The sequence below is a fragment of the Alexandromys fortis genome, unplaced genomic scaffold (assembly GCF_014885135.2).
Source record: "Alexandromys fortis isolate MF-2015 unplaced genomic scaffold, M_Fortis_MF-2015_v1.1 scaffold_150, whole genome shotgun sequence".
NCBI classification, from domain to species: domain Eukaryota; kingdom Metazoa; phylum Chordata; class Mammalia; order Rodentia; family Cricetidae; genus Alexandromys; species Alexandromys fortis.
In genome coordinates, this window is record NW_026068027.1 from 1,496,315 (window position 1) to 1,516,831 (window position 20,517).

The window sequence follows — 20,517 nt, forward strand, 5'->3', positions numbered from 1 at the left end:
CAGTTTCTTTTTTGGCTAAAGGCCAGAAACATCCTTTGGTTTCTTGGAGGCCTCTTCTTTACCAGAAGCCAGAGAAGCCACTGGGACTCTGATCCCTGGTCTGACTCCTAAATGATCTTAGGGTTATCTCTTAAGAGGGTGTGTGTGGGGTGGGGATGGGTGTTAACAATAGAAAGAGGTCCATTAAGTTCTTCAAGTCAAGAGAAGCAGAGCTCTGGCCTGGGAGGAGCTCTGGAAACTGTGATAAGACTATCTTATTCGCTGGGTGTGGTGACACAGGCCTTTAATCCCAACATGCTGGAGCTAGAGGCAGGTGGATTTTCAGGAACTCCAGACCAGCCAGGGCTACTTGGTGTCTCAAAAGACTTCATGTGTTGAGGCCAAACTAAAACCTGAGTATGATTATCTCGGGTAGTTGCCCACCTCTGACAAACCGTCCCTCTAATTGGGATGCAATGACACGCGGCCTTGAAGCCTTCATCATTAACAATGACTGTATCTGCGATTCGACACAGAACAGCTAGCGCATTCAAGGTGCCCAGAGCTCGTTCTTCAAGGCTGGAATTAGAATAGGAAGGAAATGAGATCTAAAACCGGTGCACTTCAAGCCAAAAGAACACTGCCGCCCAGAAATGACTCACTTCTTCTCGTGTTTTAGGCACCATATCCCTTTCTTGTTTTGAAAACAGGGAGAGAAAAATGACAGCTATGACATTTTCTGAATAAACGAGTTACGGGCAAGGTGTAACATCTGATGCTTGCTCTCCCAGCTGAAGCTAAGGGGGGAGCTGAGTTCCCGGCCATCCTGGGCTACAACAGTGAGTTCCAGGCCATCCTTGGCTACAACAGTGAGTTCCCGGCCATCCTGGGCTACAACAGTGAGTTCCAGGCCAGCCTGGGTTACAACAGTGAGTTCCAGGCCAGCCTGGGTTACAATACGAGACCCTGTCTCAAAAAAACAACAGATAAGCTTTCATGGTCTCCAAGGAGTTCTATCTGTTTCACAAGAGAACTCCCCGTGCATCTTCAAATTCCTGGACTTTGACTTCTTAACTGCTGGGAACACACACAAACACACAAATACAGATACACACATGAACACACACAAACACACACATGAACGTGCACACACACATACACACACACCTACATACTTTCTAAAACCTTTGGGCTTGAGAACAGGTAGCAGAACTTCTTTCCCTGACAGGTGCAACTGGGATCTAATTCTTGTTAAAGCCACAAGTCAATTTCGTAATTGCATTAGTAAATGTAACATCAGTTGAGTTGAGAGACGATTCAATAATCCAGGATTTGAAGAACAACAAGGAATTGCTTTGAGTTCAAGGCAAGCCTATAGTATAGGTCACGAGTTCCGGGCTAAAGGGACCCTGCCTCAGAAAAGCAAACAAAACAGAATAAATTCTGTGTGGCTCAGGTAGCTGATCTGATAGACACAAAGAGCAGAATGGCGGGCAGCTCCGGCCCCACCCTGCTATGAGCAGCAAGTTTGCAACTGACCCTCGCATTTGAGGCTCCAGTAACAATGTTTACGGCACTGATGCTCATGATCTTTTAGCAAATTGATTCAATAATGAGGATTTGAAGAACAAGGCATGCTAGCCAGTGGGGAACACTAAGCTATAAAGAATCTGAGAGAGTTGTTTTGCCAAAGATCTTAGTATACACTGACATTTCAGAAAGCTGGAGACAATCCAGACATCAGGCATTACAAAATAGATGATGAAATACTCAACCTTTAAGCTCTAGGGCAGCAAGTGTATCCGCAAGGCTGGTGAACAGGCAGATCATGGCAGGCGTGGTCACAAGCCTGGGATCCCAGCACCTGGAGGCTGAGGCAAGAGGACTTGGGCTGAAGACAAGACACGGTCTCCAACAGCCCCAGATTACTCAACCAGGGCCTGGTGTTGCAGGTCTCTGGGACCAGATACTCTGGAGGCTGAGGCAAGAGAAGGACCATTCAAATCCTTCCTGATGATGTGAATATAGTCTAGTGCCTATTAAGTAAGGCTGGTATCAAATAAAACAGAAAGCAAGAGGCAAACGAGGTGTGACAGGTGTCTGAGGCAGGAGGATTCTATGAGTCTGATTCCAGCCTGGGCTACCAGGTGACTTCCAGGCCAGCCTGAGGTACAATGGGACATCTAATCAGCTCACAACCAACTAGCAGTCCAGCCCCTGGGAGGTGGAGGCTGCAGGACCAGGATCCTGTTCAAGGTCATCCTTGGCCATTCACAAAGGGAAGTTTCAATGGGCTGAGAAAACCGTGCCTATGAATTAGCATAAAGTTCAGGAACACAGAAGATGAGAGACCTAGATATTTAGAATTGGCGGGGCCTGTGAAAGTCATTCAGGCCATGTTCCTGTTTTATAGAAGTATGTGTCACAGTCAGAAATCCCTGTTGTTTAGCTAATGTGATTCAGTTTTAAGTTCCACCTCGTTAGCTTTGCCGGTGTGATTTCAATGCTACCCCCAGAAAGATAGCACTGAATGATGATTTTTCCCTGAGGGGACTAGTGTGGCTCTGGTCCACAGGGAGCTAATCCGTGGGCCTCCTTTGGTTTTTATTTTAAAAAGAACTAGCGGGCTGGAGAGATGGCTCAGAGGTTAAGAGCACTCACGGCTCTTCCAGAGGTCCTGAGTTCAATCCCCAGCAACCACATAGTGGCTCACAACCACCTGTAAAAAGATCTGGTGTCCTCTTCTGGCTTGCAAGGACACATGCAGGTAGAACAGTATACATAATAAATAAATATAAATCTTTAAAAAAAGGAAAAAAAAAACAGTAACTAGCATTAGATGCGAATCCTGAACCTCCAAGGAAAGAATTCCTACTCCTAACTGCAATTCTGAGCAGTTGGTCAAGAAAGCTATGGCCACTCCACGCCCACAGAACCCCATGCTGGGCGGAGTGGCCATCTGTTCCATTTGGCCAGCTTGGGCTTTGATGCTGAGGTTATTATTCCACGTGCTGACAACACCTTGGCTAACCACAGAGTCAACAGAAAGGTTTTGGAGGACAGGTGCTCCACCATGAGCTGAAGAACGATGACCTTAAGTAACTCACCCAGATCCCCAGTTTCCAGTCTGTACAAAGGAAAGCATGGCAGTGCGCAGTCACCTTATGAGAACTGGCAAGTTTCAGAAGTGCCCGAGGATCACCTCCTCCACCCGGCTCTTCTGTAGAACAGGCTCGACTCAAACCCGCTTGGTAGCTGAGGCTGATCCTGGGCTTCCTCCCTCCACCTCCTGGGTGCTGGGATCGCAGTGTGGCCTACCACACCTGGTTTACGCAGGACGGGGGATCAAACCCAGGCCTCCTATCAAATGAGCCACAGCCCCTGCCCTGCCTGAACCTTCGGAACTTCTCTCCCCAATTCATGCTCAGGTTTTACAATTTCTTTGGAATTTAAATCTCAAACTAGATGGCACCCCGGCACTGACACAGCCCCCGACTTTCTCTTTTATCTCTGTGACTGGCTATCTAGACGGAAGATGAAAGTTAGGTCCGTCAGTCACTGTCTGCTTGCTAAGCTGAAGATGGAGCTCAAGACCGTGTGCACCTTAGGCAGTACTGCTGTAGACTGTTGGTCCCAGGCTGGCCTTGAACTTGTTTTTGAGGGGGGATTACTTTTTCTAGTTCACCTGTTTCTACTTCACTCCTTCATACATTCACGTAGCCAACAACTGTTTATGGAGTCAAGTGCGACGCTATAAACTCTGGGCACGCTGTCGTAATATATGGTTGGAAGGATACTCATTCGGCCTAAGCAAACATAACAAGGGACAGGACTTCAAATGCGAGTCAGAGGAAGCAACAATGTGCTGAGAGACCCAGCAGGTGGACAGGTGTGTCACGGGAGTGAGTGAGCAGAGCTTCCTGGGCAGTAGAGTCAGTGTGTACAAAGGCTCAGGAGCGGGAAGAGCTTACCACCTTTCTCTGGGGAACTGAAGGGAGGCCATGTGGCTAAAGGCTATGCACTTGTTTGAAACAAGGCCAGGGCAGCAGGAAGGGACTCACCGGCCAGACATGGAAGCCCCTGAATGGTGGTGTGGGACAGGAGACACACAGGACTGGATGACTCCCGCTGCTTTTGGAGAGGAGAGGGGCAAGAAGAGAATTAGGAGCTGCTGGGGTGGGGGCGGGAGGTTCCTACCACAGAGGGGTGGTGATCGAGAGGACTGGAGAAAAGATTTGTTGATGGCACTGATAGGAACTGGTGACTGGGGTGTGGAAATTCAGTGACGGGTGGACTCTTTGGTTTCTGGCAACGGCAGCGAAGCAGATAAAAGTACTTTCAGAATCCACCTTCAAACAATTCTGCATTCCCCAAATGTCAGAGATGTAGCTTCTCTCCTCAGCAGACCCGACCCACCTTGCCTCTAAGTCACCTGGCCCCAGGACACTGTTCCCGCCCCTCGCCAACAGCCACCAGTGTAGGTCACCTTCCCAGTTATAGCTCCAGGCACAGCATTCCCCATTCAAAAATCAAACAACAAAAAATTTGTTTTTGTGAGACTGTCAGTCAGTAGCCCAGGCTGGCCTTGAATTAGCAGTGACCCTCCTGCAGCAGGCTCCAAAGTGCTCATTTACCACCTGAGCCTAAAGAAGAAACCTGACTCAATATCCAAAGTTCATTATTTATGAAATAGTCCATCTTTAAATCTCCTAATGCTTTGTACTTCTTTTAGCACTTAGGTTTCTTCCTTTTATTGGGGTCAGTGCAGTGATCTCACGCCCATTCCCTATCCCGACAGTCCATACCGTCTGAGTACACGGCTTTATGCCTCACGCGGCTCTCATTGCTCTCGCGAGAACACTGCTTGTCCATAGTAGGTGTGCCTTGTTGAATCTATCGAGGAACTCATGGTATAAATCATGTGAAGGAATGATGAGACTCAGGCTGTTGAAGGGGATTTTCCCAGTAGCGTGTGTCGGCACCAGGACTCATAGCAACCACACTTAACAGGAGCGTCGGCATCAGTGGCCTTCTGGCTGTTCAAAGTACTCCAAGATAGCAGTCATATAGCCTTCCTCTTGCCTTATGCACTGAAGATTAAAATAATAAGCTCACCGGTGAGCCAGGCATGATGGCACACACCGTTAATCCTAGAACTCAAGCCAGACGCGGGCAGAACTTGGTGAGTTCGTGTCCTACCTGGTACACAGTGAGTTTCAGGGCTCATAGTAAGACCCTGCTTCAAAAAACAAAAATTACAACGACAGCAACAACAAACCAAGATGGGGTATGTGGCCTGGTGATAGAACACTTGCTTGCCTTGTGGGAAGCCCTGGTTTCAATTCCCAACACTCCCCACCTTCCTCTCCCAAATTATACTCTCTGAAGTAGGACTTTTCGGATTGCTCTCTGTATTCACTAATAGGTCACGAGTTCAGTGCAGGGGCATAAGGGATATGAAAAATAAGACAGAAGGGCCAACGCCATTTCCCGAAACTTGTTTCCAACACATTTCTCCACTAAGGAAAGAATTACTTCTCACCATAGGTGTTCACAGGGAGACCAGAAAGCCAGTGTTTTACTGCTCTTCAACCCACAGAGAATGTAGAAAACTGGGCTGGAGTTCAGTTCCCAGCACCCCACCACTGTTTTCTTTTTCCCTCTTACTTTTAAAAAATGTTTTGTGCTCTTAACTGCTGAGCCATCTCTCCAGCCTCACCACTGAGGCCTTTTAAGACAACATTTTATTACTTCTCATTCTGAGTACTTGTGTGTGGATGCGTGCAGGTGCTGGCCGAGGTCAGAGGTGCCAGATCACCTAGAGCTGCTACAGATAGTTGTGAGTCCCACAATATGGGTGCTGGGAACTGAACTTGAGTCCTCTGGAATATGAGCAAGCACTTCCAGCCTCTGAGCTACCTCTCTAGCCCCAATTTTGTTCATTTTTATTCTGTTCTTTGAGGCAGAGTCCCAAGCAGCCCAGGTTGGACTCAAACGTTCTGTGCAAAAAAAGAGTGACCATGAACTCATGATGCCCCTGTGGCGTGGTGGCCCAGTGCTCGGGAGGCAGAGGCGGGCGGATCTCTGTGAGTTCAAGGCCAGTCTGGAGTTCCAGGAAAACTAGGGCTACACACACACACACACACACACACACACACACACACACACACATACACACCACACAACTGTCTCCAAAACCAAAACCAAAAAACAAAAAAACAAACAACAAACCAACCAATCAACCAACAAACCAAACAAACAAATCACTTCTATATAAGGAAAATGTATTTACAGGCAAAACACACCCTCCATGCACAGGCCAATCGTGTCAATTTGTGTTTATATGTATATATTTAGCCTATGCCTAGAAACACAACACCATCATAGATAGACACATAATTGGGCTGGACATGCAGTGCGGTGGGACAGTGCTTACCTAGCATGACTTAGGCCCTGGATTTAGTCCCCAGTACCACAAAGAAAAAAAAAACAGCCCTGAGTTGATACGAAAACGAGAGCCTCCAAGTTACCAAAGGAAACAGGGCGATGGGAAGAGGGGCCCTGGGAGCGGCAGAATGGACAGGCAAGGCTGGCAGTGTGGCTGCTGTACCAGGCACTTATTACTTGGTTATGTGTCATAATGGCAGAAGATGAAAGAAGTGGGGAAGGATATGGAGATGATGTCCTCATCGGCTTATTTTTGTGACAACAGCACAAAGCAGCGCCGGGCAGTATTTGATGTCGGCACACAAAGACAGATCCCAAGTCCCAGTTCCAACCTTAGTTCCACTTAACAGGCTGACCTGACAGTTTGTTGCTACTTGTCCTAGACGTCCAATACTCAGTTGGGAAAGCAGCGGAGGGCCTCCTACCTAATGAATGTAAGCATTCTTAATTGCCAATCTTCACGCCAACAATCTGGGTCAGAAGCAAGGTTCAAAGAGGAACCAGGCTGTGGTACTTAAAGCCGGAGATGCGGGGTGCTGTTAAATTTGGGTAATGTTTGAGTGACGCTGCACAAGTCAAGGTTCCATCCGTCTCTAAAACCTTAGGATCCTACCAAGAACGAGAATAACCTTTATCGGAAGAAAGGAAGGCCATCTTGGTCTGAGACGTAATAGGCAAATAACGATGGTACTGGCTGTGGTTGTTTAAATATGAATTAAACCTCCTGCCATTATCTAGATTGGGTTAACACCCTCTGGTGATATTATATGTCAATATCTCTACTGACTCTTGGACAAATTCCAAATTTCTTCCTGGAATTTAAACCCTTCTGCACCAGCCCAATCTCATCTCCAACTTTTTAAATAAGTTCTCACACCGTGAGCCCAGGCTCAAACTCGCAAGTCTCCTGTCTCAGTACCACAGTGCTGGGACGTTCAGGCAGGAGCCACCACCACCCAGGTTATCACAGACTTCCTACAGTTCAGATCTGTTAGCCCTCTGCTCTTACCCCAGTTGCCTTTGGCCGAGCGCTCCCTTACTTTTCTCTCAAGTTAAAGTTATACAGCCTTCCCCAAAAGTTCGAACTACTCAAAAGTCTACTGAATCGACTCTGCCATCCCTGATCTTGACTTAGGAACTGTTTTACGACTTTACAGCAATCCTGTGCTAGGCACAGCTGTCCTCATTTCATTCATAAGAAAACTAGGCGCGGAGAGATGAACTGGCTTGCCCGGGGTCCCATCACTTGTGAGCAGAGGTGAGGGGGTCAGATCCCTTTACTTCAGAGTCAAAGCTTTTTCGTCTTGCCATGCTTACCTCCACGCACTAAAAACACTCGAGACTGTGGTTTAAAAAAAAAAAGCCTATAAAATAGTTATAACTTGGCTGACTGTGACATCATAAATCCAGACACATCATAGCCTTTGAACCATATGAATTATAATAGTCACTTGGAACAAGCATGGAGTTTTTAAGGGCGTTATAGTTCTGCTTCCCAACCCAGTATAAGAACACATTTCAAATGACAGGTGGGTAGCTAAAGGGGAAAAACAGTACGGTATAAGAAAATATTCGAAACTGGGCAGAAAACATTAAAGTACAATACACCTGGCAATGTACATAGACCGAGAAGACGTAAGTATGGACTAAGGGCCTGAGGAAGCCGGTAGGGCTAAAATATCCTAAGTTCGAGGGCATATGTCTACTCTAAGAAGAGCGCACGAAGGGGGGCTGTTACTAACAGATAAGCAGTTCTCATGGCCAGAGTCGAACTCTCGAGAGCCACAGATAGACACAGGTCGCCGCGCCACGGTCCGGCTTATCGATGACAAGGCGGGAGATGACTGAGGAGCCAAAGGGCACAACATGGGCCAAAGAGAATGGCAAGTGGTGCGGCGCCCCCAGACTCGAGACAAGACTTGTGTCTTGCCCTCGATAGCTGGCTGGTGTGCTTGAGGACCTACGCCCGCACCCCCAAAGCCCTCCTGAGAGGTCCGGGGCAGACAGGCAGCTCCCGTCCCCATTCTGCCTATTTCCCTGGGACTCCGCGAGGGGGCAGAGGCAGACAGGAGGGTCCTTACCCAGGAAGATGGAGGTGATGAGCCTCAGCGCCTGTTCCGACGCGCCCAGGGACGTCGCCAACTTGTTAAGGCTCAGATCCTCGACACCCGGCCACAGTCCCCGCATCTGCTCCAGCGCCTCTCCCACGTCCCCGTCCGCTGCAGACGCCATCTTAACTGCGGGCGCCCCCCGGGGACCCCCAGCTCCGCGCCCCGAATGTGGGCAGAACGCGGTGGCTTCACCCCCAATTCCGGCCGGGGGCCCGCCCACGGCGTGCGCATTGGCTGCGGGCCCGCCCAGTGCCTCTAGACCCACCCAATTATTGGTCAGGCCAGCCAGGGGCGGGGCCGAGCGCGGCAAGGTAGGAAGAGGGCGGGGCCGAGCGTTTGTAAGGCAAAGGTGACACCCGTAGGGAAGGGAAACGGGCCGGGGCGGCAGGGCGGGGCCTGCGATCGCGACCCCGCTGCTATTGGAGCAGCCGGGAGCGCGAGGCGAGGTGACTGCACAACTCGGTCCGGACGGCTCGGGGAAGGAGTGGGTCGGCCGGCTGTCCGGCCGGCTCGCTCGCTGCCTTCCCATTGGCTGAGACAGGAGCAGGCGAGAGTCGGGGCGGGGGGGGGGGGGCGGGGGCGTCACCAGACCGCGAGGTTACTCTCGGTCGCCGGCGCTGGGGTTACTGGGGCATGTAACGGAGAGGCGCGAATGCCCGCCGCCGCCTCGCGAGCGCCCCCTAACGGCGCCTCCTGGGGAGGGTCCTGCAGTCCCCAAGCCTTTCCCGAGGGGTCTGGGGGAGCCCGGTGGCCCAAGAACACTTTTTGACCCTTTTATTCTACGTAGCCCTTTCCGTGCGGACGCCTTTCGGTTGTTCACGTACTGGGGATCAAACCCGGCTCGCGTGCTTGCTTTCCCGCCTGAGCTACAACCCTAGTTCCTTATTTAGTTCCGTTCCTGTAGTAAAATGCGACCTTCTCTCTGGAGGCAATGGAATTAGGATATGCCTATTTATATTAAAAAGAGCCTACTTAACACTTGCTGCTTTAATTAACAATTAGATTAGTTTTTGCCACTGCTTAAGTAATGTATGTTCATGATGAAAGTTCGCACAGTAGAGGCCCCCGACTCTGAGTATGAGCCCTTTCCTCCTATGCAGCTTTCCAATCTCACTTCCCACCGGCGACCACAGGGAAAGTGATACTCTATGGAAGAGTGTGACAAAGGCATTCGCAGTTTCTTTTCATAAGGACTTCAGCTATGGTTTACACTTCCATAACACTTCGTAAAGCACCCTCCTCCCCACCCCACTTACTGGGGAATTGAACCTAGGTTTTTTGCACATGCTAAAGAAGCATTGCACTCCCGTCTTTTCTTTATGTTCCACTTTGACATTTACGTAGAAACATTTTTTAAAAAAGATTTATTTTCTGGCTATGACAAACAAAGCTGCTATGAACATAGTTGAGCACATGTCCTTGTGGCACGATTGAGCATCCTTTGGATATATACCCAAAAGTGGTATTACTGGGTCTTGAGGATGGTTGTTTCCTAATTTTGTGAGAAATCGCCACACTGACATCCAAAGGGGTTGGACAAGCTTGCATTTCCACCAGCAATGCAGGAGTGATCCCTTTTCCCCACAGCCTCTCCAGCATAAGTTGTTATCAGTGTTTTTGATCTTGGTCATTCTTACAGGTGTAAGATGGAATCTCAGAGTTGTTTTGATTTGCATTTCCCTGATGACTAAGGATGTTGAACATTTCCTTAAGTGTCTTTCAACCATTTTAGATTCCTCTGTTGAGAGTTCTCTGTTTAAGTCTGTAACTCCATTTTTTAAATTGGATTATTTGTTCTTTTGATGTCCAATTTCTTGAGTTCTTTATATATTTTGGAGATCAGACCTCAGCAGCATTGTCTGTCATAGCCAGAACCTGGAAACAACCTAAATGCCCCTCAATCGAAGAATGGGTAAGGAAAATGTGGTACATTTACACAACGGAGTACTACACAGCAGAAAAAAATAACGACAGCTTAAATTTTGCAGGAAAATGAATGGAACTAGAAAACATTATTTTGGCCGGGCGGTGGTGGCGCACGCCTTTAATCCCAGCACACGGGAGGCAGAGGCAGGCGGATCTCTGGGAGTTCGAGGCCAGCCTGGTCTACAAGAGCTAGTTCCAGGACCTAGCTACAGAGAAACCTTGTCTCGAAAAACCAAAAAAAAAAAAAAAAAAAGAAAACATTATTTTGAATGAAGTAATCCAGACACAGAAAGACAATTATCACATGGACTCACTCATAGGTGGTTTTTAAACATAAAGCAAAGAAAACCAGCCTACAAATCACAACCCCAAAGAACTTAGACAATGAGGAGACTAAGAGAGAATTACATAGATAGATCTAATCTACAGGGGAAGTAGAAAAAGATAAGATCTCCTGAATAAAATGGGAGCTTGGGGACCTTGGGAGAGGGTTGAAGTGGGGAGGGGAAAGGCAGGGAGGGGAGCAGCAATAAAAATAAATTAAAAAGGGGCTGGAGAGATGGCTCAGTGGTTAAGAGCATTCATTGCCTGCTCTTCCAAAGGTCCTGAGTTCAATTCCCAGCAACCACATGGTGGCTCACAACCATCTGTAATGAGGTCTGGTGCCCTCTTCTGGCTAACTGTATACATAATAAATAAATAAATAAATAAATATTTTTAAAAAAATAAATTAAAAAGATTTATTTTCTATGCATACAGTGTTTGCCTGCATGTTTGCCTGCATGCTAGAAGAGGACACCAGATCTCGTTTCTAGATGGTTGTGAGCCACCATGTGGTTGCTGGGAATTGAACTCAGGACCTTTGGAAGAGCAGGCAATGCTCTTAACTGCTGAGCCATCTCTCCAGCCCCCTCCCTTATCTATTTTTATACTTTATATTTTGTGTATATCTAGAAATAATATGGAATATTGTTTTATATGCTTTTATTTTATTTATTTCTTTTCTCTGTTATGTAGTCCTGACTGTACCAGAACTTGCTTTGTAGACCAGGCTGGCCTTGAATTCAGAGACCCATCTGCTTCTATCTCCTGAGTGCTCGGATGAAAGGTGTGTGCCACCATGCCCTGTTTATATGCTTAATTTTTTTTCCTTGTGAGATAGGGTTCCTCTGTGTAGCCCTGGCTGTCCTGGAACTCACTCTATAGACCAGGCTGGCCACAAACTCAGAGATCTACCTGCCTCTGCCTCCCAATGCTGAAAATAAAGGCATGTACCACCACCTCCAGGCTGTTTTTAAACTTTATATTAATGACATTGCAATAAATATATCATATACAAATTGATACATTTACCCAGTCATTCATTTAAAATATTTATTTTATTTGTTTGAGTGTGTTTGTGTCTGCTTGTCTGTGTGTACACTATATGTGTGCAGTGCCCAAGGAGGCCAGAACAGGATGTTTGACCCCTGGAACTGCAGTTACAGATGGTTTGTGGGTGCTCAGAACCAAGCCCACATCTTCTGCAAGAACAGCAAGTACTCTTAACCACTGAGCCATTTGCCCATCCTCATCTCCATCTGTTTTGGTTTTGTTGTTGTTGTTGTTCTTATATTTACTTATTTATACTTTCAGTTTAGGATGACCTGGAACTTTGGAACTTGATAGCTCAAGGCTGGCTTGGAACTCTGGTTCTCCTGATGCAGATGCCCAAGGACTGCCTGTTTTAACTTCTGGCCACTTCTTATGTCACTCTATCCCATTTGGACTTAAGAATGCTAGGCTTGGGGCTGAAGAGATGGCACAGTGGTTAAGAGCACTGGCTGCTCTTCCAGAGGTTGTGAGTTCAATTCCCAGCAACCACATGTTGGCTCTCAACCATCTGTAATGAGATCTGGTGCCCTCTTCTGGCAGGTGGGCATACACGGAGGCAGAATGTTGTCTACATAATAAATAAATAAATCTTTTTAAAAAAAAAAGTGCTAGGATTACAGATGTGAGTCACCACATCTGACTTTTTAATTTTATTATTATTTATTTTAAGACAGGGTCTCACTATGTAGTCCTGGCTGGTCTGGAACTCCCTATGTAGACCATGTTGACCTTGCACTCAAAAGATCTGCTTGCTTCTGCCTTCCAAGTGCTGGGATTAAAGGCACATGCTTGGCAGGCGGTTCTGGGTTGTAGAAGAAGGCAAGTTGAGTAAGTTGGACCACGGCTGGGTAGGGCCTCTGGACCTTAGCCCCAGGTAGGAGCTGCTGGACCTTAGCCTCACGTTGGGCCCCACCTGTAGAAAATAGCTCAATTTGGGAAATAACCAGGCTAGCTAAAGGATAAAACAGTTATAATTTTATTTATTACAAGTGAAAAACTCATGAAACAGAAACGAGAAGTCCAAGCCCAGCTGTGCCCTGCGGGAGTCACACAGAGAGAGTGCACCTGGGCCATGCACCCCTTTTCTCTCTGTCCCAGAAAGCCATGCCTTAACTGGGATCCACCTCTTAAAGATAATTGTCTAACAAGGTTTCCCCATCAGCTGGGTCTTGAGGAAGGTTGTTTCCTAATTTTGTGAGAAATCACCACACTGACATTCCAAAGGGACTGTACCAGCTTGCATTCCCACCAGCAATGCAGAAGTGTTCCCTTTTCCCCACAACCTCTCCAGCATAAGTTGTCATCAATGTTTTTGATCTTGGCCATTCTTACAGGTGTAAGATGGAATCTCAGAGTTGTTTTAATTTGTGTTTCTCTGATGACTAAGGATGTCGAACATTTCCTTAAGTATCTTTCAACCATTTTAGATTCCTCTGTTGAGAGTTCTCTGTTTAGGTCTGTACCCCATTTTTTTTATTGGATTATTTGTTCTTTTGATGACCAATTTCTTGAGTTCTTTGCATATTTTGGAGATCAGTCCTCTGTCTGATGTGGGGTTAATGAAGATATTTTCCTATTCTGTAGGCTGCCGTTTTGTCTTGTCGACAATGTCCTTTATTTTACAGAAGCTTTTCAGTTTCAGGAGGTTCCATTTATTCATTGTTTCTCTCAGTGTCTGTGCTACTGGGGTTATCTTTAGGAAGTGGTTTCCTGTGCCAATGCATTCAAGTGGACGTCCCACTTTCTCTTCTATAAGGTTCAGTGTGGCTGGCTTTGTGTTGAGGTCTTTGATCCATTTGGACTTGAGTTTTGTGCATGGTGATAGATATGGATCTATTTTCATTTTTCTACATGTTGATATCCAGTTATGCTAGCACCATTTGTTAAATATGCTTTCTTTTTTTCCATTTGATATATTTGGCTTCTTTGTCAAAAATCGGGTGTTTGTAGGTGTGTGGATTAATATCTGGGTCTTTGATTCAGTTCCATTGGTCCTCCTGTCTGTTCTTATGCCAATACCAGGCTGTTCCAGTACTGTAGCTCTGTAGTAGAGTTTGAAGTCAGGGATTGTGATGCCTCCAGAAGTTCCTTTATTGTACAGGATTGCTTTGACTATCCTGGGTTTTTTGCTTTTCCATATGAAGTTGAGTGCCGTTCTTTTGAGGTCTGTGAAGCATTTTGCTGAGATTTTGATGGACATTGCATTGAATCTGTAAATTGCTTTTGTTAAGATTGCCATTTTTACTGTTAATTCTATCTACCCAAGAGCATAGGAGATCTTTCCCTTTTCTAGTGTCTTCTTCAATTTTTTTTCTTCAAAGATTTAAAGTTCTTGTCATACAGGTCTTCCACTTGGTTAGAGTTAATCCAAGATATTTTATGTTCTATTTGTGGCTATTTGTGAAGGGTGATATTTCTCTGATTTCTTTTTTAGCCCATTTATCATCTGTGTACAGGTGGGTGGGCTACTGATTTTTTTTTTTTTTTTGATTTTCGAGACAGGGTTTCTCAGTAGCTTTTGGTTCCTGTCCTGGAACTAGCTTTTCTAGACCAGGCTGGCCTCGAACTCAGGGCTATTGATTTTTTTGAGTTAATCTTGTATCCTGCTACATTACTGAAAGTGTTTATGAGTTGTAGAAGTTCCTTGGTAGAATTTTTGGGGTCACTTATGTAAACTATCATATCATCAGCAAACAGTGAGAGTTTGACTTCTTTTTCAATTTGTATCCCCTTGATCTCCTTTTGGTGTCTTATTGCTCTAGCTAGGATCCCAAGAACTATACTGAATAGATATGGGGAGAAGACAACTTTGTCTTATTCCTGTCTTATTCAGTGGGATGGCTGTGAGTTTCTCTCCATTTAGTTTGATGGTGGCTGTTGGCTTACTGTATATTGCCTTTGTTATGTTTAGGTATGTTCCTTGTGTCCCTGCTCTCTCCAAGACCTTTATCATGAAGGGATGTTGTATTTTGTCAAATGGTTTTTCGGCAGCTGATGAGATGATCATGTGGTTTTTATTTTTCAGCTTGTTTATATGGTGGATTACATTGACAGATTTTTGTATGTTGAACCATCCCTGCATCCCTGGGAGGAAGACGACTTGATCATGGTGGATGAATTTTTCTGATGTGTTCTTGGATTTGATTTGCCAGTATTTTATTGAGTAATTTTGCACCAATATTCATGAGTGAGACTGGTCTGTAATTCTCTTTCTTAGTAATGTATTTCTGTGGTTTGGGTATCAGGCTAATTGTAGCCTCATAAAAAAAGTTTGGCAATGTTCTTTCTGTTTCTATTGTGTGGAACAATTTGAGAAGTATTGGTATTAGTTCTTCTTTTTTTGTTTTGTTTTGTTTTTCGAGACAGAGTTTCTCTGTGGTTTTGGAGCCTATCCTGGAACTAGCTCTTGTAGACCAGACTGGTCTCGAACTCACAGAGATCCGCCTGCCTCTGCCTCCGGAGTGCTGGGATTAAAGGCGTGTGCCACCACCCGCCCGGCTGGTATTAGTTCTTTGAAAATCCTATAGAATTCTAAGCAGAAGCCCTCAGGTCCTGGGCTTTTTTTTTTTTTTTTTTTTTTTTTTGGTTGGGAAACTTTTGATGACTGTGTCTATTTCTTTAGCAGTTATAGGCCTATTTAATTTGCTTATCTTATCTTGATTTAATTTTGGTAAGTGATATTTATCCAGAAAGTTGTCCATTTCCTTTAAGCTTTCTAATTTTGTGGAGTACAGGTTTTCGAAATATGACCCGATGATTCTCTGGATTTCCTCCGTGTCTGTTGTTATGTCTCCCTTTTCTTTTAGATTTTATTAATTTGGATATTCTCTCTCTGCCTTTTGGTTAGTTTGGATAAAGGTTTGTCTATTTTGTTGATTTTCTCAAAGAACCAACTCTTTGTCTCATTGATTCTTTGTCTTGTTTTCTTTGTTTCTATTTTGTTGATTTCGGTTCTCAATTTGATTATTTCCTGTCATCTAGTTCTCTTGGGTGAGTTTGCTTGTTTTTGTTCCAGAGTTTTCAGGTGCTATATTATCTCACTACTGTGGGATTTTTCCAGCTTCTTTATGTAGGCATTTAGTGCTATGAACTTTCCTCTAACACTGCTTTTATTGTGTCCCATAAATTTGGGTATGTGTGGTCATTTTCATTGAATTTTAGGAAGTCTTTAATTTCTTCCTTTATGACCCATTGGTGCTTCAGGTGAGCATTGTTTAATTTCCATGTGTTTGTGGGCTTTCTGGAATTAGTGTTGCTGTTGAATTCTAATTTTAAGCCATGGTGATCAGATAAGATACATAGGGTTATTCTAATGTTTTTGTATCTGTTGAGGTTTGTTTTGTTACCTAGTATGTGGTCAGTTTCTGAGAAGAGAGCTACATACTTTATAGAAAGAAGAAATAACAGTTAGAACCGATAGTGGCCACCACCATCTCTTCCTCTTTTTCTTATTTTTTCAGCCTTGGCAGTGTCTTTTTTTTTTTTTTCCCCACCAGGATTTCCTTTCCCTCTGTAGACAGTAATATCCTTATTTCCCTAAAGCTGCTGGTGTGTGCAGTGGTCATCCATCTCCTCCCGATTCCTCCCGTCACAGCGGATAAGCAGGGATGTAATTTGGTGGCAATATTCAGAACACAACAGTCTGGCCCTCCTTTTGTGGTAACCTCAAGTGTTCATTTTTCTTTGGCAGACATGATTTCCCACCTCTCCAAGCACTTTCTGGAAAGTTCTGAGGAACTGACTGAGGCATCTGACTGCTTCTTGAGCCTTCCTCGGGCATTTACAGGAAGAAGGCATAGGATGGCATTCTGGCTTCTTAGCATCTCCTTTGTCAGTGTTTAGTCTTTTTCCTCAGGGAGGGATGGGGTCACCCAGGGTTTGGCCAGCTTTCACTTGCCTGCCGCTGAGAGGTGGAGCTCAGAGTATTGCAGTGGCTGTGGAAGCAGGAACCAGGCACTATCTTTTTTGTTGGGTTTTCTTTTGAGATAAGGTTTCCTGATATGCCCCGGGCTGGCCAGGCTGCAGTAGGCATTCTTCTTTAACCAACGCTGAGGGTTTCTCTAGGACTTCAGCTTCTAAATATTGAAAAAAATTAACTAGGGGGTTGGAGAGATGGCTCAGCAGTTAGGAGCACTGACTTGGTTTGATTTTCAGCACACATATAGTAACTTCAGTTCCAGGGGGATCAGGTGCCCTCTTCTGGCCTCTGAGGGCATCAGGCACACAAATCATAAACACCCATGTACATAAAATTTAAAAAAAAAATTTAAAAGTTAACTGGGACCTACTGCAAAATATATCAAAACAATAAATATATGTATTACTCATATATATGTACATATATATACAAACACACACAATACATACTACCACATGTTCTCTGACTGTTTCTATTTACATTCATTTTAAAAAGTGGTGGTGCACGCCTCTAATCCCAGCACTTGGGAGGCAGAGGCAGGCAGATCTCTGTGAGTTCTAGGCCACCTGGTCTACAAGAGCTAGTTCCAGGACAGGAACCAACCAAAGCTACAGAGAAACCCTGTCTCGAAAGACAAAAACAAAACAAAACAAAAAATTGCTGGCTAAGATTTAGTAGTGATTCATGACACTCACTTTATACTCTTTCTCTTCTTCCTCTTTTTTTTAAGTTTTTCAAGACATCGTTTCTCTGCATAGCTCTGGCTAGATCAGGAATTAGCTCTGTAGATCAGGCTGTCCTCGAACTCAGAAGATCTGCCTGCTTCTGCTTTCTGAGTGCTGGGATTAAAGGCATGAATCACTACCGCCCAGCTTCTCTCTCTCTCTCTCTCTCTCTCTCTCTCTCTCTCTCTTTAAGAGAAAAAGTGCATGTGCGAGACAGAGAGAGACTGGTTCTAAGGCCTTTTATCTTACAATTTAACATGGTCCCACTGAGAACTTACTAACTCAGATTTTGACTCTCAAAATACAAAGATGAGGTTTGACACACACCTATAATTCTAGCATCTGCGAGGATGAGACAGGAGGATTGCTAAGAGTTTGAAGTTCAGCCCCCAGGACCTGTAAGACTTTAAGACAATCCTGAAGCCATTTTTGACAATTCTGAATCCTCTCAGCCTCTGTGCCATAGTGCTTCCCCTCCTCCCCTGGGAACCAAGGACCTAACAGCTACACTCGCACGTACTCAGTTCCTGAACAATTACCCATATACGTATGCTTTGGTTCGGTCCCCTGGGAAACGGGGTCAAAATGACCTCTTACCTCATCTGATCTGGCAACAGCTCTCCAGTCAATTATTGGTATTAGCCCTTTCAAATAAGCCAATCAGAATAGTCAAAGAACAACCCCCCTTGTTTCTGTGGCCCCTTTAAAAGTAGACTGTACCCGCTATTCGAGGTCCCTCGGCTTCGCGAATGCTGGGGGACCGTGTCATGACAGAATTAATAAAATCCTCATGCTTTTGCATCGGCTGTAGTGTGTGAGATGGTCTCTGGGGGTGACTCCTTCTTGGTGTTTGGACGCCAGAGTCCAACAGACCCACTTGTGGAAGGAGAGAACCAGTTCCTGACTTCTGACCTCTACTACCTTTCTGATATTTCATAAGGAAACTAAAACCGAAAGCTAGGCTAGCAGAGTCCTTGCCTAGCTTGGGCGAGGCCGTGGGTTACATCTAAGCACAGCAAAGTAGGAGAAGAAAGAAGGCAGAAGCAAGCAAGCCTGGCACCATGCCTGGTTTTATGTGGTGCTGGAAATGGGATCCAGGGCCTTATATATCCTGGGCGAGCACTCTACCAACTGAGCTAGGTTCCTAACCCTGTTTTTTAAAATTTTGTTTGTTGAGACGCGTTCGCAGATAACACAGGCTGGCCCTGAACTTGTTACTTAGCAAAGACTGACCTTGGACTTCTGAGCCCCTCCCCCCCCATCACCACCTCCTCAGTGCTGGGATCGCACAGACGTCCTGTGCGGTGCTGGGGGATCAAACCCAAGACTTTGTGTATTCGATGCAAGCTCACTACAAACTGAGCTACAATTCCGGGCTTGTGATCTCCAACAAGTCCAAACTGAGAGAGTCTGCTGTAGCCCACACTAGCATAGAACTCAATATCCGGTGGCCCAGAATGACCTTGAACTTCTGGTCCTCGTGACTCTGTGCAGTGCTAGGATTACAGGTCTGTAATACCACGCTTGGTTGGTGAAGACTGAACCCAGGCCTTCCTGTGTGCTAGGCAAGCCCATATCAAGTGGGCCACATCTTCAGCCTCCAGTCTCTTAATATGAACACACCGGTCATTAAGTTTCAACATATGAGTCTTGGGGAACATATTTAACCACAGAACGTCATCTCAACTGGCCTCTTGGTTTCTGTCTGTTATCATCTGCAGGGCCTTCCGTCCTGGAAGACCCTCCCCCCACTTCTCTCAAGTTACCGCTCCTTCTTTTCCTCCCTATCACACTTCTGAAACCCAATCTCCGGGACAGCTTGCGCTCTTGTCTCTGTGTATGCCCTTGTAACTGCTCCACTTCCTTGTGGTCAGGCCAGGTACCTACGCTGGCCAATGACTGTAAGCAACTCTCAAGTGTATTGTTTCAAAGCCAAGGTTCTGCTAAAGTGCGCTTTCCAGTTTCTGTCTCCTCTCACCTTACTCAAGCCACCTGGTCTGTGTGGCGTACCTGTGAGTGGGAGAAGGCGTGCAGCTGGCAACAGACTTGTCTTGAACAACAAATAAATCTATATACTGTTAAAACTATAGAGTTCAAGGTTACTGCTTAAATGACCTAATAGGACTGTTTTTGTTTCGGGGGCAGGGTCTCATGTAGTTCAGGCTGGCCTCAAACTTACTAGGTAGCTCAGGATGGCCATGAACTCCTGATCCTCCTGCATCTGCCTCTAAATTGTAGGCATCACAAGTCGGAACTTCCACTCCTGGCATTAAACAATATATATACGTATATATACACATATATATACGTATATATATATATACGTATATATATTCAAGGCAGGGTCTTACTATATAGCTCATACTCACTATGTAGGCCAGGCTGATCTCGACCTTGCTACAATCCTTTTGCCTCAGCCTCTTGAGTGGTTAGGTATGCAGCACCATGCTTGGCTACCCACTATTCTGTCTTCATAAGAAATGTGTGTGTGAGCGTGCATGTGTGTATGTGTGTGTATGTGTGTGACTAGAGACGGAATGTAGATCCTTATACATACTTCAGGGATGGGCTCTACTCTAAGTGACACTCAGCTTGTTAAAATTATCATATTTCATATGTTTGCATATATGCTGGCCTGCATGCGCATGCCCGAACTCACAGGTGGGAGGTCAGAGGGCAACTTTCAAGGGTCACTTCTCTCCTTCCACCATGTGGGTCTCAGGGTTGCTAGGCTTGGCAGGAGAGGGTTTGGCAGAGCTGCCAGGCAGAGAGAATAATAGGAAGGAAGAACGGGGAGGAGCAAGAAAAGGAGAAGGAGAGAAGAACTTCAGGGGTCAGCCCCCCAGTCACCCAGCTTCACAGCCACCAGATTAGCTATACAGGAAGCCATGGAGTAAGAAGTAAAGAAAGATATAGAATAGAGAAAGATAAAGCCCAGAGGCAAAAGGTAGATGGGCTAATTTAAGAAAAGTTGGTTAAAATGGAGCAAAGACCTCAACATAAAGCCAGCCACACTGAACCTCATAGAAGAGAAAGT

General features: G+C 45.6%; 1 protein-coding gene across 1 annotated transcript in view; it reads right to left on the reverse strand.

Moving 5' to 3' along the window:
* The window catches only part of Lpcat3 (lysophosphatidylcholine acyltransferase 3), a 38,308-nt gene extending 29,558 nt beyond the window's left edge, over nucleotides 1-8,750 (reverse strand). Inside the window, exon 1 of the mRNA XM_050164183.1 lies at nucleotides 8,508-8,750. Coding sequence (XP_050020140.1) covers nucleotides 8,508-8,658 — 151 coding nt within the window. The 5' untranslated portion in view covers nucleotides 8,659-8,750. The remainder of the gene's footprint in view (nucleotides 1-8,507) is intronic.
* Between the last annotated feature and the right edge of the window lie 11,767 nt (nucleotides 8,751-20,517).